We start from the raw sequence: 20,506 nt of genomic DNA, 5'->3' as shown, positions 1-20,506 counted from the left end.
CCTCCAGAGTTCCAATGAGTTATCCAAAATTGTACCATAAATGGCAACACTAAGCTTAGCAATCAGCTCTCATAAACTTTAATTCAAAAAGATACATACACGGAAAGAGGAGGAACTGTAGGGCCTAGCAGGTGTTTCTCATACACTGGAGGAATACCCATCTCTCTGGGCATCTGTTGGAGAGTGCCCACTTCAGAGATTTCACAGGAAAGGACTCTGGACAGGAAAATGGAACTCTGGTGCTAGTCTGAGCTCTGTCCTTCTCTAGTTAACCTGGACCTAGAATCTGGTTGGAGTCTGAATTTATTCTGGTGATAAATACAAAGTCTAATGACTAATTCTTTGACTCCTCAAAGAAGTGATTCTTAACCTCATTTGGGTTGTATATATCTTAGCAAAATTTAGGGCCCACTCCTCAGAAAAGGGAACACATCTGCATGGCCATGAATTCCGTGTTCTAATTTCAGAGGATTGACAAGGTTTAAAGTCTACTCTTGCCTGAAAAATCCCGTGGACGGAGGAGCCTGGTGGGCTGCAGTCCATGGGGTTGCTAAGAGTCGGACACAACTTAGCGACTTCACTTTCACTTCTCACCTTCATGCATTGGAGAAGGAAATGGCAACCCACTCCAGCGTTCTTGCCTGGAGAATCCCAGGGACAGGGGAGCCTGGTGGGCTGCCGTCTATGGGGTCGCACAGAGTCAGACACGACTGAAGCGACTTAGCAGCAGCAGCAGCAAAGTCCATCTGCGGGCCCAGGTTAAGACATCCTCCAAGCTTTAATGATATCATAAACAGTGTAGAGCTCAACCTCCTCAGCAAAGCACACAAGGCCCTTTATAATATGGCCCCTTGCTCTTTCTCCAGCTTCTCGTAATGCTCATCACCTGAACCCTTTCTAACAATTCACTGTTCTCCTTTCCCACCTCTGCTCTTTCAAGAATACTCAGTTGTTGTTGTTTTTTTTCTGCCTCGACTGTCCTGCTTGATTGCCTAGAAACTAACTCTATTAAGATAGAGTTAAGCACTCCTTTTTGTATGTTATGTGTACCAAAACAGGGCATCTTGATGGGCTGTTTGATCAATGGTATCAAAGCAGTCACTATGTCAAATCTCCATGTTAACATGTAAAACAGTGTTTCTTTCAGCCAGTGTGGCAGGACAGGATTTTCTGTCCCCTCTTTCCCCTGGGAAGGGATTCTTTCTGCATAATGAATTATGGTAAGAAACACCATGCCATAAGAAACAGATAATATTAATAAGAATTCAATTTCTGTGTCTTGTAGATTTTCCCATCTGAAGAATTTGCCAAGTTCTAAGGCTATTTTGAGGACTTCTTAGGTGGCGCTGGTGGTAAACAATTCTCCTGCCAATATAGGAGATACAAGAGATGCGGGTTCCATCTCTGGATGGGGAAGATCCCCTGGAGAAGGAAAAGGCACCCCACTCCAGTATTCCTGCCTTGAAAATTCCATGGGCTGAGAGCCTGGTGGGCAACAGTCCAGGGGACTGCAAAGAGTGGGACGTGACTGAGTGAGCATGCACATACAAAGCTATTTTTGCAGAACAGTGACAAGATCTGCTGCTTTTCCATGATGGGGTCAGGAATGATGCTGTCTATGGCCCTGAGCATCATAAACCCTGTGGCAGATGCTGTCTGCTTACTGAACGCGGCCATTCCCAGCCCTCTTCTCTACTGCTGCCTTCAAGTCTAGGGCCTAGAAAGCGATACACGCCTTCCGCATCATCTTTGTAGTTAGGGGTTGAGTCATGTAGCCTGATTCTGGCTAAGGAGTCTTAGGGAAAGTATGCTGGAAAGTTCTGGGAAATTTTTTGCTTTCCTGATAAAAGGAATTTAAAGCATTCTTTTCCCCTCTTTCCATCTTCAAAAATCATGTGATGTTTGGAGCTGTGACAACCGTTTTGTGACCATGAGGTGATGAACATGAGCAGTGGTTCTCAAACTTAAGTGTGCACCAGAATCACCCAGAGGGCTTCTTTTGTTTTAATTTTAAATTAATTAATTAATTTTTGGTTGTGCTGGGTGTCTGTTGCTGCACGTGGGCTTTCTCTAGTTGTGGTGGCCGGGGGCTCATCTTTACCTGAGGTGCACCGGCTTCTCACGGCAGTGACCTCTTGTTGTGGAGCACAGGCTCTAGAGCCCATGGGCATCAGTAGTTGTGGCTCACAGGTGCAATAGCACAGGTCTAGTAGCTGTGGTTTACAGGCTCAGTTTCCCCGGGGCATGTAGACTCTTCCTGGACCAGGGATTGAACCTGTGTCCCTTGCATTGGCAGGCGGATTCTTAACCACTGGACCACCAAGGAAGTCCCAGAGGACTTCTTAAAACACAGACTGCTGGAACCTCTCCCAGACCTATTTCTAGGTCTGGAATGAGCCTGGGAATTTGCATGGTTAGTAAGTAAGTTTTCACGTGATGCTGATGCTACTGAGCTGGGGACCACCCTTGAGAACCACTGAACATGAAGGTGAAAATTCAATAGCCTGATGAGGGCAAAGCAGAATGATAGAGGGTGGGTGCTGATGGCCTTGTCAGGCAGCTGAATCAATGTAAATAATTGCTCTGCCTCTGGATTTCTTGTTCTGTGAGAAAATAAACCACTATTTGTTTAAGCCATGGTTATTTGGATTTCTTGTGACTCACATTCAAAAGCATTCTGAATTTACAGAGAGCGGAACTCTGTGCGGAGGGCAGATGGAGAGAAAAATCCAGGCGGATGCTTATCTGAGGCTAATTTAGCATGGAGTAAAAACCGCTTCAACAGGAAATGTTTTGAAACATCTCTCAGAGTTCATGGGTATTGATCGTAGAAAGACTGTGGGTTTTAAAAAATATTATGTTAACTAAAAATGTTCTTATCAAAATAAAACATGTATAAAATTTTAAAAATCTGATTATATGAAGCTTATAATGACAAAGGAGAATGCCCTGCTCCACCCCTACCCACCCTGTCCCGACTCCTCTGAGGCAACCATTTTCAATTCTTCTTGTTTCTTCTGGAATTTACAAGTTTACCTAAATGACATGCTTATACTACCATTATATACTGTCTGGGCTTTGTTTATTCATGTCCTGCTGTGGAAGATGAGCACTTAGATTTCTTTCTTTATATCCTTCCCTACTCCACGCCACATACTTCCTGTCCAACATTTTCCCAATGTAGTTAAATAACAATATTTTGTTCAATTAATACTCAATCTTTCTCATATTATGACTAAATATTATTGACAGTTGAGTCTTGTATTCATTGATTACACTTTTCTGGCTAATTTTTCCCCCCTGGAGTCAATAATTGCTCCATTTTTGTTAAATTCTCTATGAATCTATGGTAAATTCATACCCTTATCCTCTGACAGAGAGAATTTCCTCTTGGTTCCAACACTTCAGCTAATCTATGAATTTCATTTTTCTTGGCCCCGGCCATTCGGTGCTGCAATCCAGGGTAGCCGTTCTGTTGTTTATCACTGTCATCTGGGAATTTCCCTTCACCATCACCCTGGGAATAGCCTCTGTCCTCATCCTCCTAAATTTTCTCTTTTTTGGACTTGGTGTTTTCATTTTTCTTGATCTACTCTGTCATTTTGGACAAAGTATGCATCAGTAAGCATTCTGGGAGATGAATTAGTTAGGGTTCCAACAGGAAGCATATGGCCAACACAAAGAGGGCAATTGAAGAGAATTTAAAGAAGGAATCATTTTACAAAATGTGGGCAGGGTTAAAAGAAAAAATCAAGAGGCATGATGTTCCCTGGGGTTAGCAACAACCGGAAGCTCTTACCCTTAAAGCTGGAAGGGGCAAGAGAAGCGGGTGTTCCTAGAACATGGTGAGACCCACAGCCACAGGAGAGGGCTATCTCAGAGGGACTCTGGCTGTCACTTAGAAATGTGGTAGTTCTGTCAGCAGGGAGGGAGCAGAGAAAATAAATAACTCATCATCTTCTTTTTTTCAATTTTCTGGTTGTGTTGCAATGTCATGTGGGATCTTAGTTTGCTGGCCAGGGATCTAACCCATGCACCCTGCGTTGACAATGTGGGGTCCGAACCACTGGCCCACCAGGGAATTCCCTGAATGACTCAGCTTCTACTTGCTCCTGCCCTCTGATGTTCCACTCATGCCTCCAGTTGGCTGAATCCAACCAGAAGTCAGTGTGCAGAGGAGCTGATACCAGGCACAGAGCGGCTTGGGGCACAGCGCAGGGTGAAGGGTGAGAGTGGATGGGGCAGGAGGAGGCAATGGAGCATAGCCAGCATAGGAAGCCAAAGTTTTAAATTTAGTGTATCTGAAAGTCTTTACTCGGTGCTGCCTCTAGAGCAATAGTTTTGCTAGTATAGAATTCTGAGCTGGCAATTCTTTTTCCTTCGGGATTTTGGAGGCAATTTCCACTGCCCCCAGGCCTCCAGAGCTGTTCTTGAGAACTCTGTGCCGTTCTGATTCTTGCATTCTTTTTATGTGACTTGTTTTTCCTTTTTGGAAACTTAGGATCCTCTCTTTCCCCCAGTGTCCTGCTATTTGATGAGGGTTAAATTTCTGTTATTATACAACAGGATCCCCAGAGTAGGCCAGGCAAGGTTAGGCATACTTGCTCAATTCCTCCTAGGCCCTGAAAATGCAAGAAATAGGAATATCGGTGCCCACTCTCCGGCATCATTCCATAGCTGCAATCCAACTGCTCACATGTGATGTCTGGTCACCATTATGCACCTGTGAGCAACATAGCAAGAAGGCTGTGATGGTGAATTAGGCAGGGATTCAGATACTGCTGGTACAGAGGGCTCTGTCTCCTCTCCCAGATTAGTAGTGGTTGATGATAGTCATGGGAAGTTTTATTTTGAAACTAAGAAAGAGAAGAGGCTTCCCTTGTGGCTCAGTAAAGAATCCGCCTGCCAATACAGGAGACGCAAGAGATGCAAGTTTGATCCCTGGGTTGGGAATATCCCCTGGAGAAGCAAATGGCAACCCTTTCCAGTATTCTTGCCAGGGAAATCCCGTGGATAGAGGAGCCCTATAGTCCATGGGGTCACAAGTGTTGGACACGACTTAGCAACTAAACCACCACCATCACCAAGAGACAGAAGAGAGGTCAAGATGTTTAGTAGAGGTCAGAAGCTCAAGTTGTCTTGAGAAAAATGGTGGGTTGATGCGGCATTGAAGTCTGTGCCCCTCAGACTCCTTGGGTCTCTGGACAATGGGCCTGAGCCCCTAGGTGAGAGAAAGAGGTTCAAACACCAGCTAAGCGGCCTTTAAGCAAGACCTTGTAGGACTACGCACCAGTCATTTGGGCCCAGATGACAGCGTGTGATGGAGTTGGAGAGGAGCCATCTCTCTGTCCTTGAGGGGACTACAACTGATCACCTGGAATCCCCAAAAGTGCTGTGAACAGCAAGAAATAGTGCTGTTGACAGAGACATGGCTTTCTCACAGAGCATTCCATCAACAACAGAAAATTGAGGCTCTTCCTAGAGTCTCAGGCTGTGGAAATAGACAAATGGGAACTGGAGCAACAGAAGAGGGGCACATAGCTCAGCCTCAGAGCTCAGAGAGTTGGCCTCCAGAGCAGACATATGTTTGCAAGGCAGTGGAAGCTTTTAAATAATCACAAGTTCTCTATACTGAGAAAAAAATTGAGAGTTGACTGAAGAGAGATATTGACTAGATTATGAGTTCACTTGAGATACTAAAAAAGTTCATTTATGTGACAAAGAGTAAGAGCTGGTAATAAAATGGAAAACCTAATTAGCCAGCTTTATTTTCAATTTTTATTTTATATTGGAGGGCTTCCCTTGTAGCTCAGCTGGTAAAGAATCTGCCTGCAATGCAGAGACCTGGGTTTGAAGGAAATGGCAACCCACTCCAGTATTCTTGCCTGGAGAATCCCATGGACAGAGGAGCCTGGCACACTACAGTCCATGGGGCCACAGGCATCAGACACGACTTAGAGACTAAACCACCATTTTAAAATGGAGTATAATTGATTTATAATGTTGTGTCAGTTTCAGGTGTATAGCAAAGTGATTTAGTTTTACATATACCTATTTCTATCCTTTTTCAGATTCTTTTACCATATAGGTTATTACAGAGTACTGAGTAGAGTTCCCTGTGCTATACAGTGGGTCCTAGTTGTTTATCTCAGTTTTCTTGGCTAAAGTCAGTTTATTGAGTATTACCTTGAATAGGTAAAGTGTCTGACCAGGGGATTAGAAGCTGCTTTATTTTACCATATGACTCAGGAGATTTGATCTCTTAGAAAGAAGATACACTAATGATAGTTTCCAATAACAACAGTCCCCAAATATTCACCATACCATTTTTTTCTTTGGTAGTATTCTGGGCATTTTACCATAGTGACTATTCTAATATAACAGTTTAAAAACAAGTTTCTATTTTGTACTTTTATTTATGTGAGTTGGGGTTTCAAAATACTCTGATATAAAGACCAAGAAGAGAAATGACCTGGAGTTGAGTATATATGGTGTCAGGTCTCTTCAATTTATCCCAGTTTTCTGAAATCCATAGGTATAATGCAATCAAATTGTATCCAGTAGCCACTGAGAGAGATTAGAAACTTTTCTCTCTGGTGGTAGCTAATGTGAAACAGTTTAATGACAAGATAACACAGTCACGTATGGAATGGAGGGAACATTTTTGCAGGAATTGTCAAGGAAAAATTCAAGACTTCAGTACAAATATGTGTACTTGGGAAGAGAAGAAGTTTGCTTTGGCCATATTCTGAGACCCTGGAATATGCATTCACTTTCCTCTGCTTTTTTTTTTTTTTTTTTTTTGACTGCACCGCCTGGGATCTTAATTTCCTGACCAGGGGTCAAATCCATGCCCTCTCCAGTAGAGTCCTAACCACTGGACCACCAGGGAATTCCCTTCTGTGCTAATAATAATAATAATAACAATAACACATGTTTGGTGTATCAACTGGGGTAGGGTACACAAAGTTCAGTGGCTTAACACAAAGAAGGCTAATTTCTTGCCCATGCTACATATCCTTTATGGGTTGGCAGAGAGCTCTCACTTATAGCTACTGGGGAATTTAGGATAATAGAACAACCACTGTTAGGGACTGAATGTTTAAGTCCATAATTCTCCAAATGCATATATTAAGATCCTGCCAGCTAATGTGATTGTATTAGGAAGTTCAGCCTTTGAAAAGGGATCAGGTCATGAGGGTGGAGTCCTCATGAATGAGATTGTGGATGGACGCAAAGTCACTTCAGCCATGTCCGACTCTTTGCAACCTATGGACTGTAGCCCTCTAGGTTCCTCTGTCCATGCGATTCTCCAGGGAAGAATACTGGAGTGGGTTGCCTTGCCCTCCTCCAGGGGATCTTCCCAACCCAGCGTCTCTTATGTCTCCTGCATTGGCACACAGGTTCTTTACCACTAGCACCACCTGGAAAGCCCCATGAATGAGATTGCTGCTACTGCTAAGTCACTTCAGTCGTGTCCGACTCTGTGCGACCCCATAGACGGTAGCCACCAGGCTCCCCCGTCCCTGGGATTCTCCAGGCAAGAACACTGGAGTGGGTTGCCATTTCCTTCTCCAATGCATGAAAGTGAGAAGTGAAAGTGAAGTTGCTCAGCCATGTCCAACTCTAGCGACCCCATGGACTGCAGCCTACCAGGCTCCTCCATCCATGGGATTTTCCAGGCAAAAGTACTGAAGTGGGGTGCCATTGCCTTCTCCAGTGAATGAGATTAGTGCCCTTATAAAAAGAACCCAGAGAGCTCTATTGCCCCTTCCACCTTATGAGGACTCAGTGTTACATTCCCTGCTGTGAACCAGGAAGTGGGGTCTCACAGAAACCTTCAGCACCTTGATCTTTTACTTCCCAGTCTCCAGAGCTATGAGAAATACATTTCTATTTATAAGCCTCCCAGTCTATGGTATTCTGTTACGGTACTAAGACAAACTCCATTTTGAAAGTTGATGGTTTCCATGTCAAAAGGAAAGAGAATCTGAGGAGTCTCGAAGCAGTGATTAAATGCTTAAGGCATGAAGGGACACATAACCTTTCTGCTCAAACTCATTGGCCACACCCAATGGTAAGAGAGCCAGGAAATAAAATCCTACCATGCGCCCAGAAGGCAGAAGGCCAGAAATATTTGGTGAAGAGCATTGATTGTCTGTCACTCACTGTGTGCCAAGAGCTCTTCTAAATATATTACAGGCGTTATCTCAGTTAAGCGTCACAAAAATCCTATGAAAGAGGTGTTTAATATCACTATCATTCACATTTTGTAGATGAAACTGAGGCACAGAGAGGTTAAGTTACCTGGTAGAAGTCATATAGATAGTAAGCGGTAAAGCTCAGGATTCAAACCCAGTCATTCTGGTCCCATAATCTGTGTGCTTAACGACTAGACTAGACAATCTCTCTCAAGATGGGAAATTTTGAGAAGTGTTGCCATAAGGCATGGAGAGGCACTAAAGCGTTTTTAAGCAGGAGACAGTCAACCAGATTTACCATTTAGAAAGCTCTCTCCATAAAGTCATCCTGCTTATTTAACTTATATGCAGAGTACATCAAGCGAAATGCCAGACTGGATGAATCACAAGTTGGAATCAAGACTGCTGGGAGAAATATCAACAACCTCAGATACAAAGATGATACCACTCTAATGGCAGAAAGTGAAGAGGAACTAAAGAGCCTCTTGAGGGTAAAAGAGGAGAGTGAAAAAGCTGGCTTAAAACTCAACATTCAAAAAACTAAGATCATGGCATTTGGTTCCATCACTTCATGGCAAATGGAAGGGGGAAAGTAGAAGCAGTGACAGATTTTCTTTTCTTGGGCTGCAGTCCATAGAGTCACAAAGAGTTGGACATGTCCAACTCTTTGTGACTCTATGGACTGCAGCCCAGGAAAAACTTGCCTGGAAAATCCCAGGGACGGCGGAGCCTTGTGGGCTGCCGTCATGGGGTCGCGCAGAGTCAGACACGACTGACCCAACTTAGCAGCAGCAGCAGCAGTAGTGACTAAACAACAACTACTCCAAAGAGTAGAGTGAAGGATCAAATTAACTAAAATTAGACTAAAGCAAAAAGTCTATTTGCATAGTGTCGGGATGAAGATGAGAATTTGAACTAAGGCACGGTGATCACAATTTACTGGGTAAGCCTGAGCTTTTCTTTCATCTTTTGAGACTCTGTTTCATCATTTTTTTGAAAAATTGTTATGTTAATATTATTACTTATCCTGTTGGGGCTTTCTCTGGATTATGATAGATAACATAAGCAAAAACTCTGACAGTACTAAGGCTGTGGGATCATAGAGATCTAGGTTAAAAATCCCAGCTCTACTACTCCCTAGATGAAGGAGTTTTTTATTCTAAGTCTCAGTTTGCTCATTAGTAAAAGAAGTGTTAAAATAAGAAAATCTAAGTACGTTAATGTAAGAAAAATGATTACATATGGGATATAGGTTGAGAATATTAGCTTCAGAGGAAGGCAGAATTCCTTCTAGAGAAAGAACTGAGAATTTGTTTAGGAAAAATACCTTAATGAACTTATGTGTTTATGAAAGTCAAATCTTTAGAAGGAAAGACGTTTAGACATAGAATCAAATTGTTTTGATTAATACAGTAATAGAAAATTTTAGTTTTTTTCTGATGAAAGTTTTGCTTTGGGGGGAAAGTAATGAGATGGTGTGATAGTTTAGTAACTAAGTTGTGTCTGACTCTTGCAACCCCATGGACTGTAGCCCACTACGCTCCTCTGTCCATGGGATTTCCTGGGCAAGAATATTGGAGTGGGTTGCCATTTCCTTCTCCAGGGAATCTCCTCAACCCAGGGATTGAAACTGTGTTTCCTGGATTGCAAGTGGATTCTTTACCGCTGAGCCATCAGGGAGGCAAAGAGATGGAGGAAAATTTGACTAGAGATAACTCTGAACATCTGGTCTTACCAGCTTCCCAAATCCACTCTTCCCATAGCAGCCAGATTGACTTCTTAAAACCATTAACTGAATCACATTGTTCCCTCTCATCCTGCCCCAGGACAGTGCCTCATACTTAGAAGTTTCTCAGTAACAGTTTATTAGGTGATTGAAGGAATGAATGAGTGAACGAAAACATTTGCCAGACGGCAGGTGGGTCCCTAAAGGAAAGGACAGCCATTGAGAAATTCTGTACTTAATCCACTCTGTAGTAAGGGTGGTTTTAGACAATGATGTTTAATAATCATTTTAATTAGTTATCTATTCTTGTGTTTTACTGTAATAGCCCCTCCTCTCCACCTCACCTCTCCAAATAACTTTCAGTAAAGGTCTTCTGTACAAAACTGCACTATTTTGGGAGAACTGAGGAATTAAACAAGAAAGTGTTTAAGGCAAAACAATGTCCAAAGATGTCAATAATCATAAGAGGAGACCTAATGAACAGAGAAACCCAGAATTCAGCAGGAGCAGGCATACCAAGTGAGAGGTAACCAGGGGGAGGCTGTGATTGATGTTCCCTTATTCTGTGTTAAGTGGTGGTTGTTGTTATCCAGTCACTACATTGTGTCTGACTCTTTGTGACCCCATGGGCTGCAGCACGCCAAGCTTCCCTTTCACCATCTCCAGGAGTTTGCTGAACTCATGTCCACTGAGTTGGTGATGCCATTCAACCATCTCATCCTCTGTCACCCCCTTCTCCTCCTGCCCTCAATCTTACCCAGCATCAGGATCTTTTCCAATAAGTCGGATCTTCGCATCACGTGACCGAAGTATTGGAGCTTCAGCTTCAACATCAGTCCTTCCAGTGAATACTCAGGGTTGATTTCCTTTAGGTTGATTTCCTCGCTGTCCAAGGGACACTTAAGAGTCTTATCCAGCACCACAGTTGGAAAGCATCAATTCTTCGGCTCTCAGCCTTTTTTTATGGTCCAACTCTCATATCCATAATGACTACTGGAAAACCATAGCTTTGGCTATACGGACCTCTGTTAAGAGGTTTAGAAGGTAGGACCCTTCTATTTGGCTGTTGAAGGAAAGAATAAGCTTTGGAGCATTCACAACCCAAAGGTTACATAAGGATGGTAAAATTTTAACTCATAGAGAGGTTTGGGGGATTATGTTGGGATCATTCATAGAAAGCGCTCAGCACAGTGCCTGGCACGTGTAAGAGCTCAGTTATTTGTTGTTTCCCTTCACTTTCCTCCACTCCCTCCACCCGCTCTCTGCCTGCTCCATTCATTCTTTTCCAAGGACATGCAGGGGGCGTGCCCAATCCTTCCTCCGCCCCATCCAAGCCCCACCCCTCACTTCTGCCCGGATTGGTTCTTGAGAAGAGGAGCGGAGGGAAGAGCCCAGTCCGGAGCGGTGGGGGCGGGGCGCATGCGCGGGCTGGGCTGGGTGGAGGAGGAGAGGAAGAGCTGCCGGAAGTAGGCGGTCGAGGTGGTGGCAGAGCAGGCGGCAGCTGCCAGGGAAACCGAGGCGCGGGAGCCGTAGCCCGCTGACAGGCAGGCCCGGGGGTCGTCTCTGCGCCCGGCAAAAGCAGGAGGCCCGAGCGTCCCTGTTGCCTGGGCCGAGGGTCCTGCCTGGTCCGGCAGCCTCGTTGGGACCTGGGCCTTTCCCTAAGCCCGCCAGGGGGCGCCGCCCTGAGGGGGCTGCAGAGTTGGGGGGCAGGCGCGGCTGACTGGAGAAGGGGCTCTGGACTGGGCAAGGGGAGAGGGCTCCCTCGTTCTCAGGAGGTGCCCTGGGCCGGGGACCGGGAGTCCTCACCTCCGGACTGAGGCAGGGGTTTCTGGGGGCTAGGAGGGCGCGTCGCCCTCTGCCCCCGCCGGCACCCTGGCCATGACGGGCAAATCGGTGAAGGACGTGGATCGGTACCAGGCGGTCCTGGCCAACCTGCTGCTGGAGGAGGATAACAAGTTTTGTGCGGACTGCCAGTCTAAAGGTAGCGCATCCTTCCTTGCGAGCGAGGGGTCCAGCCTCCGGGCGACACGGGGGAGGCGACCTGTGTGGGGAAGGGGGGAGGTCTCTAGAGCTTAGGGGGGCCCCGACCGTCTAAATGGTAACGCGTGCTACCCTCGTTGAGGAAGCTGCTAGGTGTTCTGGGGCGCCGGGATTGGTGTGGGGAGAGGTTGCGAGGGCGAGTGTGTATGGTTGAGGCTAGGGTGGGGGGCGGGGGCGGTGATGGTCGGGGTTGGGGGAAGTGGCATGGTGTGTGCAGGTGAGAATGTCTGTATTTCAGGGCTCTGAATGAGTTCTGCGCCCACTGTCAGTGCGGCTCGCAGCCTTCCACTTGCAAAGCTGGGGGTGAACTGCAGCGGGGCGGGGAGGGGGTGGGGAGGAGAGGGAAGTGAGATGACGGGGAGGAAAACTGCTTAAATGGTTTTTAAAGGTGGTGAGCGTGGCTGCCTGCTATTTGGTTAGCAGTTCCTTCTGTCATTTTACAGCCTTGCTGAGATCTGACAGAGTGCTTAGGTGGCTTTCCTCTTCCAGGATGTGTGGAGGGGGGAACTGGCTTATGCAGTGACACAGTGCGGATTTCTAGACAGCCTAGCCCTGGCTTGTGGAGTGTGTTGGAGGCCTGATTGTGTGGTGGCAGGAACTGGCAGATTGTGGCTGTAGTGCAGGATCGGTTTAATCACTGCAGAGAAGGAAACAAGGGCTGCATCGAATTTGTTACTTCCATGGCGATCATCCTTCTAAAGATGAAATATGATCATGGCAGTGTCTTTGTTTTCTGTGCCCTTAAAGATTCATGATTTGGTACAGTTACAAATTAGCATGCAACCAAAGCTTGCTTATTAGTGAAATATTTGCACTCGAAATTGATAGGTTACAAATATTTTGTTTCCTTATTTGCTTTCTGAATTCTTTGGAATATAAATTGGAGTTGGGAAAATTCCTTTTTTGGTTTGGGAGCTATTGCTAATTTACTTTTGTTCATAACGCAGTGAATTCACCTGGATTGTTTGCCATATAGCATGTTGGGCATATAGTACACAGCAAAGATTCAAATGTATTTGTCTTTATCAGTATTGAGAAAGGAATTACGTGCTTAATTGATACTTTCACTTAATTACCTTTTATTTTGGAGAAGTAAGGTTATATAAGGAGATGGGGGAGAGAGACATTGATTTGGACACCTGGTAGTATATTTTAGTGCCCTTTACCAATGGGTAAATGGCATGTGCCATTAGGAAAGTAGATCCCCCGACTTATTCCTGAATTTTTGCATTGGCAAAAATTCATTTTAAAAAGTATTGTAGAATAAGGTTATGTTGAGTAGGTTAATTTCTTATAGTTGACTTTCATGAGATCTTCTGCTAGCTCTATGGGAAGATTTGGCTTAAAATTTGGGAGTATATCTCTTTGGCTTGACTCAAATTCCCTTGTGTCCTCAGTTGACAGATCTTGAGTCGCAGTGAAGCAACCCACTGAGTGAGCACTGCTCCGTTTGGGGAGTCAGATACCATTTTGATAATCGGTACCACCCCATCCCCCATTTCCCATACCACTCTTGTACTTACTCATATTCCAACAAAACATAGCACATGGAAGAGAGGTTGATTCATCATCTCCAAATTTTCTGTTGCTCTTTATCAACAGAATTACTGGGGATTAGGTAATAAAACATTAGTCAGTTCATTCTTAATGAGAGATGGTAACTGCTGGCCTGTAAACTTTATTAACTGCTTTTGATAGTAGAATCCTGGGTCCTGAAATGACTTCTTTTCATGAATTAGCTTTACATTTTGGCCTGGTGGCTTCAGTGACTTAAGCCATTCTATTAAAAATGAGATGACAATGTGTCAGTCAGTCATCGTTCGGTTCAGGTCAGTAAGATATTTGTGGCCTCAGTTTTTGCAGTTTATGAGTTAGCTAGCCCTTGTACTCTTTGAACTCCTCCCATTCATTTTCCCGCTCCTTTTTCCTGACTGTGGTTGTCGTAATGGTCATGTGGACAAATGTCAGATCGTGGAAGGAAGAGACACTTGAATCCGTAGATTAAGTTATCTCTTAGCTCTGGTAAAAAACACTTTTAGTGGGAGGAGGAATTTTAAAGCTGCAGGCTAAAATGAGGTTTGTACTTGGGTATTTATCTGTAGGTCTCATGTCCTTTCTTACTTAGAAAATTGAGAGCTTAATTGTTTAAGACCTGGTGAGTGATTGCTTACTAATCTATTAACATAAAATCAGATGATGTAACCCTGAACTGCAGACCTATGAACAGGTATTTTTGTAATGTTTCAAAATACCTCTGGCAGTAATTCTTAAAAAAAATCGTATACTGATTTAAGAATGATGTTATAAGATACGTAATTTGAGTATCAGAATAGAGAATAAACGTGTTCTGTTTGTGTAGTATAAGTTTTGTTGGTTCTGGGTTTTTTTGTTTTTGTTTTTAACTCTCTTGCGCATAAGACTCACAAGTTTCCTGTACCTCCAAGGCATTGAAATAATTTAAGTGGGAATGGAGGCCACTTTGGTACTGCCTTTAAAGCAAATGCTTCAACTTGCTTTAGGCTGAAAGATGTGGTTTCATCACCCAAAGCCTTTAACTTACTGTGACCTTTAGTGTAAAATTTTGGGCTGACTTGAAGTTGTGGTAGAAGAGAGGACAAACATACTGAAAACTTCAGATATGTTGATGGTTAACTCCACCTTGTTGAGGCCAGGGCCCGTTTTTGGAGGTTTAGTCTGTAGCTCTGCAGTTCCATATTTTGTCTGTATGCCTGGAATAACTCCTAATCAGCCTCTTCAGAGAGTGGTTTAAACTGGACACTATCCTATTTACCATGAAAGGATCTACCTTTTTGATGACTGTTGGGATGTTCCTTTCTCAGTATCAAGGTTCGTGAAAAAAATAGAGCCGTTTAATGAGCAAAGAATTAGAATGGAAGAAATGTGATGGTCTTGAGGAATATTTACTTTCAACTGTGAAATACCACATAGAATTCTGGAGTCTGACAAAAAGTCTTTAATACTTTTTTACTGCTCTGTTCTTCTACACTCCATCTCGGAAATGTTTCACTTCAAATCACCTGGCCACTGCCTTTGTTCCAACTCCTAGTACGTGTTCCTAAATTCAGATTTCCTTTTTGAAAAACCACTTTTATGTGGTTCAAAATTCAAAAAGTTCAAAAGGGAAAATATTCAGTGAAAAGTTGTTTTCCTGTTCCTGATCCCTTAACCAGCTTTTCCCAGTGCTTCTGGAGGTAACCACTGTTGGTAATTTATTATGTGACTTTTAAGAGATGATACATACATAGACAACTTCATTTAAATATATTCCTTTTCAGTGCTTTTATGCAAATAATAGCACGTTACCCAAAGTCCATGGCACCCTGCATTCTTTTTCTTCTTCTTTGATATTTACGTATTTATTTTTTTTGGCTGCGTCAGGTCTTAGTTGAATCCCACGGGATCTTTCGTTGTGGTGCTTGGGCTGAGTAGTTGCAGCGCGTCCAGTAGTTGGAGCACACAGGTTTAGTTGCCCTGCAGCATACGGGATCTTTGTTCTCTGAGCAGAGATTGAACCTGCATCCCTGCATTAGCAGGCAGATTTTTAATCACTGGACCATCAGGGAAGTCCCAACCTTTCACTTTTTCAATCAAGTGTATAACATGAAGGGCATGGAGATTCCCTCTCCATGCACAGTAAGGAGTGTCCCCAGGGTTTAAAGTTGAAAGACATGCATGATTTGAAAACATCTACTCTCACTGAAGTCATCTTAGGCAGTGTCCTAGCCCCCGTCCATAGCACCTGTAAGCTCACCTTTCAGGTGCAAAGAATCAGAGCTGTAGACTTTTAAAAATATGTATTTATTTATTTATTTTTGACCTCTTCAGATCTTAGTTGCCCCAAGGCATGTGGGATCTTAGTTCCCCAACCAGGGATCAAACCCACATCCCCTGCATTGGAAGACAGATTCTTCCAATCACTGGACCACCAAGGAAGTCCTAGAGCTGTAGACTTTTGTTGGAAAGTGAAAGTCAGGTCTGACTCTTTGTGACCCCACAGACTATACAGTCCATGGAATTCTCCAGGCCAGAATACTGGAGTGGGTAGCCTTTCCCTTCTCCAGGGGAATCTTCCCAACCCAGGGATTGAACCTAGGTCTCCCGCATTGCGGGTGGATTCTTTACCAGCTGAGCCACAAGGGAAACCCAAGAATACTGGAGTGGGTAGCCTATCCTTTCTCCAGGAGATCTTCCTGACCCAGGAATTGAACTAGGGTCTCCTGCATTGCAGGCAGATTCTTTATCAACTGAGCTATCAGGGAAGCCCTTTGATGTTGGAACATCCAGTTAAACTGTTATTCTGCTTATTTTAGCTTTGGGACCTTCAGCACACCACCTAAGTTTCTCAGTTTAATTTTCCTCATTTGAAAAATAAAAATGCCTTGTAAACTAAAGTGTTACACACATGTAAGCACTATTTATCATTACTATTGCTGAACTCATTTATTTCATCTTAATTTTATTCATTCATTCCACTTTCAGACTTTATTCCCTTAAATACCCTAGTTATTGGAAGCCACAGTTAGAATGACTCACTAAATAACTCACTGAATAGAAAACTCACCTAGTTTTTAAGCCAAAACCATTTCCTATATTTGATTCTAACTCTGGTAAATTCATCTCTAGTTTTGCTTTACTTTTGTTTTCTGTCAATAACTAAATCATTGCTTGTTGAATATCATTCCTTAGAACATGAACATTGCTATCAGTTTTTAATTATTTTAGCTGTATCTGTGGCACCTTTTAAGAGATTTTTATCTTAATTGCCGCAGACCTGGACAGTAGAAGGTATTTTCCTTCCATCTCTAGTTAGATACCCTTCTCCAGCCAAGATCAAATAACTCTCAGTCCTTTTACAGCTCATGCACCTTAACTCTGACCATTGTAGTTAGGCTGACAGAGTTTTACTGAAAGTAATTAAAGTCCCCGTTAGGTTGTCATTTATTTTATTTTATCTATTTATTTGATTGCGTAGGGTCTTGGTTGAGGCACACCAGATCTTGGCTGTAGCTCACAGGCTTAGGTGCCATGTGGCATGTGGGATCTTAGTTCCCTGACGAGAGATTGAACCCGCATGCCCTGCACTGCAAGGCAGATTCTTTTTTCTTTTTTTTTTTTTAATGATTTATTTGTCTGTGCTGGGTCTTAGTTGAGACACTTGGGATCTTTAGCTGTGGTATGTGGAATCCAGTTCCCTGACCAGGGATCGAACCCAGGCCCCCTACATTGGGAGTGCAGAGTCTTAGCCACTGGACCACTAGAGAAGTCCTGCAAGGCCGATTCTTAACCACTGGACCACCAGGGAAGTCCCTAGGTTGTCTTTTAATATCAACTTATTCAAACTGTTCCCTGGGAGACATTTTCCTATTAGTTCTCTCTGTCCTTTAAATATCATCTGGTAGCAGTGGGATAGAAAGTACAAAATGCCTTGTCTTCTGAGAATGCAGTCCCACACTGTATGTATTCATTCAGAAAATGCTCTTAAACACCTGCTTTGTGTCAGACGCTACCAAGACATGTAGATTAAAAGACAGGGCCTTTGGTCTCAGGGATTTTATAGTCTAGTGGGCAAGCAGATGCGTAAACAGATAAATGATGCAATGTAGTAATTATCATTGTAGCATTGTGTACAGGGAGAAATGAAAGCGCTGAAGAAAGCAAGCAAGTCTGCTTAGGAAGTCATGGCTCAGAGAGACAAGTAGGCTATGTCTTGAATGATAAGCATGATTTTGTCAGGAGAATTTAGGGGACTAAATTCCAAGCCGAGGAAGAAGAATGTGCAAAGCCTCCAAGACGTGCTGTAATGTGTGTGTGAGATTCTTTGGTATAGTCTCACTACATGTTGGGGATTGACAAGGGCTAAGGTAGGCAGAGACACGTCAGACTAGCTCTGTAGTTGACTTGCTGTGTGGCATTGAAATTATGAATATGCATTAGACTCTCTGTTATGTAAGAAACCCACAGTATTGGAAGTCCACCTGCTACTCAGATGGAGTTGTAAATATAGCAAACATGAAATGTTTTCTAACTGCTGAGTGGTAAGGAAGGTCAGAGTATCGTGCCCACTAGATCTCCCTTCATGAGTACCTTCATTTATCTTGGGAAGTCTAGTGAAATGCCAGCTGTCGATGTCATGCTGTTTCTGGAGTTGATGATGTTGGATTTTTGAAGCTGAGCATGCTCTCACACTCAAGCAATCTAAGAATATTTCACGCAAGCCCTTGGCTGTTCAGTGCTTGTGTGTGTGTTCAGTCGTGTCTGACTCTTTGCGACCCCATGGACTGTAGCCCTCCAGGCTCCTCTGCCCATGGAATTTTCCAGGCAAGAATACTGGAGTGGGTTACCTTTTGCTTCTCCAGGGAATCCAGGGATAGAACCTGTATCTCTTGTGTCTCCTGTATTTGGCAGGCGGATTCTTTACCCTGAGCACCACTTGGGAAGCCGGATGTGTAAACAACAGGCAGCTGCAGCCACATCTCTCAGTATACCTTTCAGCAAATCTATTGCTTTTAAATAAATCAGAAAACTACCTTCTTTCTGCATTTTTCCTCTGATATTGTGGTATGTAGGTGGCAGCTTTCTTGGGCAGAGTTGTCTGTGTAACTGTTCACCACATGAGTCATTGTCTGTTTCTGTTCAGCCTAAAAATTCCATCTTGGAAATAATGTCATGCAGTTGGAGACCACAACACTTGACTCGTTATGTGCATTGTGGCTGGCTTTGTATGTGATACTGGAAGCTACCTGCGCCATAGGGAGGAGATAAAGTGACATTAAATGGACTCAAACTCAATTCCTCCAAGTGATAGCTCCTCTGAAAAAGATACCCAGCAAGAATCTGCATCAAACACTCATGTGTTTTTCATTTAAGCATACAGTGCTTAACTTTTATTATTGTGTCTGCCTAAATCCTTATCACAGTTATATTTTTGTATGAGCAAGTTGCCAGTTTAAGTAGATACTAACTTTGAAGAAGTTCTATACTGGCCCCTGGAATGTGACAGTTCAGCATACCACACTGAAAAGGTAGGAACCAAGTCTATGTAGAGTAGAACCCCTTAAAGTTAATTCACTTTTACCAAATTCCTCTATTTTTAAAGAAATATTCCTCTGCTAGTTAATTTCTTAAAATTGTAATTTGCCGCAGTTCACTAGAAAGTAAGCTGCATGAGGGCAGGAGTTTTGTGCCTGTTTTGTTCAATATAGTATTCCCAGGACAGTTCAGTTCAGTTTAGTCGCTCAGTCGTGTCCGACTCTTTGGACCCCATGAATCGCAGCACGCCAGGCCGTCAGGCTCTCAGTAAATATTTGCTTGAATGATCCAAATCCTTTGTTTCTTATTAAAAGAAATCCTTTATAACTTATCTGAATATTTGTGTAATTCTTAGGAAATCTAAGTTTTTAAAATATATTTAAAAGTCATGGACCCTTCAGAGAAACAGAAAACAGTATAGGAGATACAAGCAGAGGGAATTTAATATCGAATAAGTTCCATAGGTGATAAAAGGGCCAACAAGGTCAGTAGGCTGGTGAGACAACCCAGAGATTGGCAACACCTGGGACCTCCTATGCCCTAAGGAAATTAGAAGGTGCTGATGTCAGCAAAGGCCAGAAGCCTGAGCCATCTGCTGGGACTAAGAAGAGTGGAAAGAAAAGCTGTCTGGTGGTAGCTGGAACTCGGACCAAGTAAGATAGAGAGTGTTACCCTGGCTTCCCCCCTTCTCCTGCCTCTTATCCTTATCAGTGCCTCCCATTGATGGAACTTACCAAGAAATTAGTTGGCAGGGGAGCCTGGGAGATGTAGTTCCCCGTGATAGTGTGGAGGAAGGGGAGGATCCAAGTTGAGACAGACAAAGACACTTAAATCTCCAAGATGCAGTTCTTTCTGCTTGTAAGAAAACAAAGGATTTTGGACAAAGGATAAGAAGGGTGTTCAGGCCAGTGCTTCTAAAGGAGCTTAACTGTTGCCAAAACAATAATTAGTCCTGGGAAGTAATGTAACAACTCAGTCATTGGCTGTTTAATTGGGATGCATGACTTCTGTGGAATCTGTATTTGACTTTCTGTCTCTGCCAGGAGCAGTTTATCGTTTGGTTACTTGGAAAGTAAGTTCCCACCCTGCTAATTCTGGGAAACCTTAGGCATGATGTGTATACACTGAGCTTGTCCCATCCACAACTAAAAACTCAAGTTGGTATCACTTAAGATATGCAAAGAGTTTTGAGGATTGCAGCCTTAAAACGTGGTACGGATTAGACTTTTCTGATTGTTAAGCTGGAGCCAATTTTCCTTGTGTTGGGTATCTCTTTAAATAGTTTGATTGGTTTGTCTGTTCCCCTTCCTCAGCAAGCTCAGATCAGTTAGCACTGGGTGAGAGGTGAGATCACTGGACAGACAGCCTTCTCTGTTGTTGTTGCTCAGTCCCCTCGTCGCGTCTGACTCTGAGACCCCATGGACTGAAGTCTGCCAGGCCTCTCTGTTCCTCACAGTCTCCCAAAGTTTGCTGAAGTTTGCTGTCTTCT

At 43.5% G+C, this 20,506-nt stretch overlaps 1 protein-coding gene across 2 annotated transcripts in view; it reads left to right on the top strand.

The window, feature by feature from the left end:
- Positions 1–11,360: 11,360 nt before the first annotated feature.
- SMAP2 (small ArfGAP2) overlaps positions 11,361–20,506 on the top strand; it is a 47,734-nt gene continuing 38,588 nt past the window's right edge. The window contains exon 1 of one of the 2 annotated variants that reach the window (XM_006061929.4): positions 11,361–11,908. In XM_006061929.4, coding sequence (XP_006061991.1) covers positions 11,806–11,908 — 103 coding nt within the window. In that variant the 5' untranslated portion in view covers positions 11,361–11,805. Of the gene's footprint in view, positions 11,909–19,745; positions 20,090–20,506 lie in introns of those variants that run through there. The other variant, XM_044945202.2, reaches the window with a different exon arrangement.

Source organism: Bubalus bubalis, chromosome 6 (genome assembly GCF_019923935.1).
Source record: "Bubalus bubalis isolate 160015118507 breed Murrah chromosome 6, NDDB_SH_1, whole genome shotgun sequence".
Taxonomy (NCBI): Eukaryota; Metazoa; Chordata; class Mammalia; order Artiodactyla; family Bovidae; genus Bubalus; species Bubalus bubalis.
This window is presented reverse-complemented; position numbering and strand designations above follow the sequence as displayed.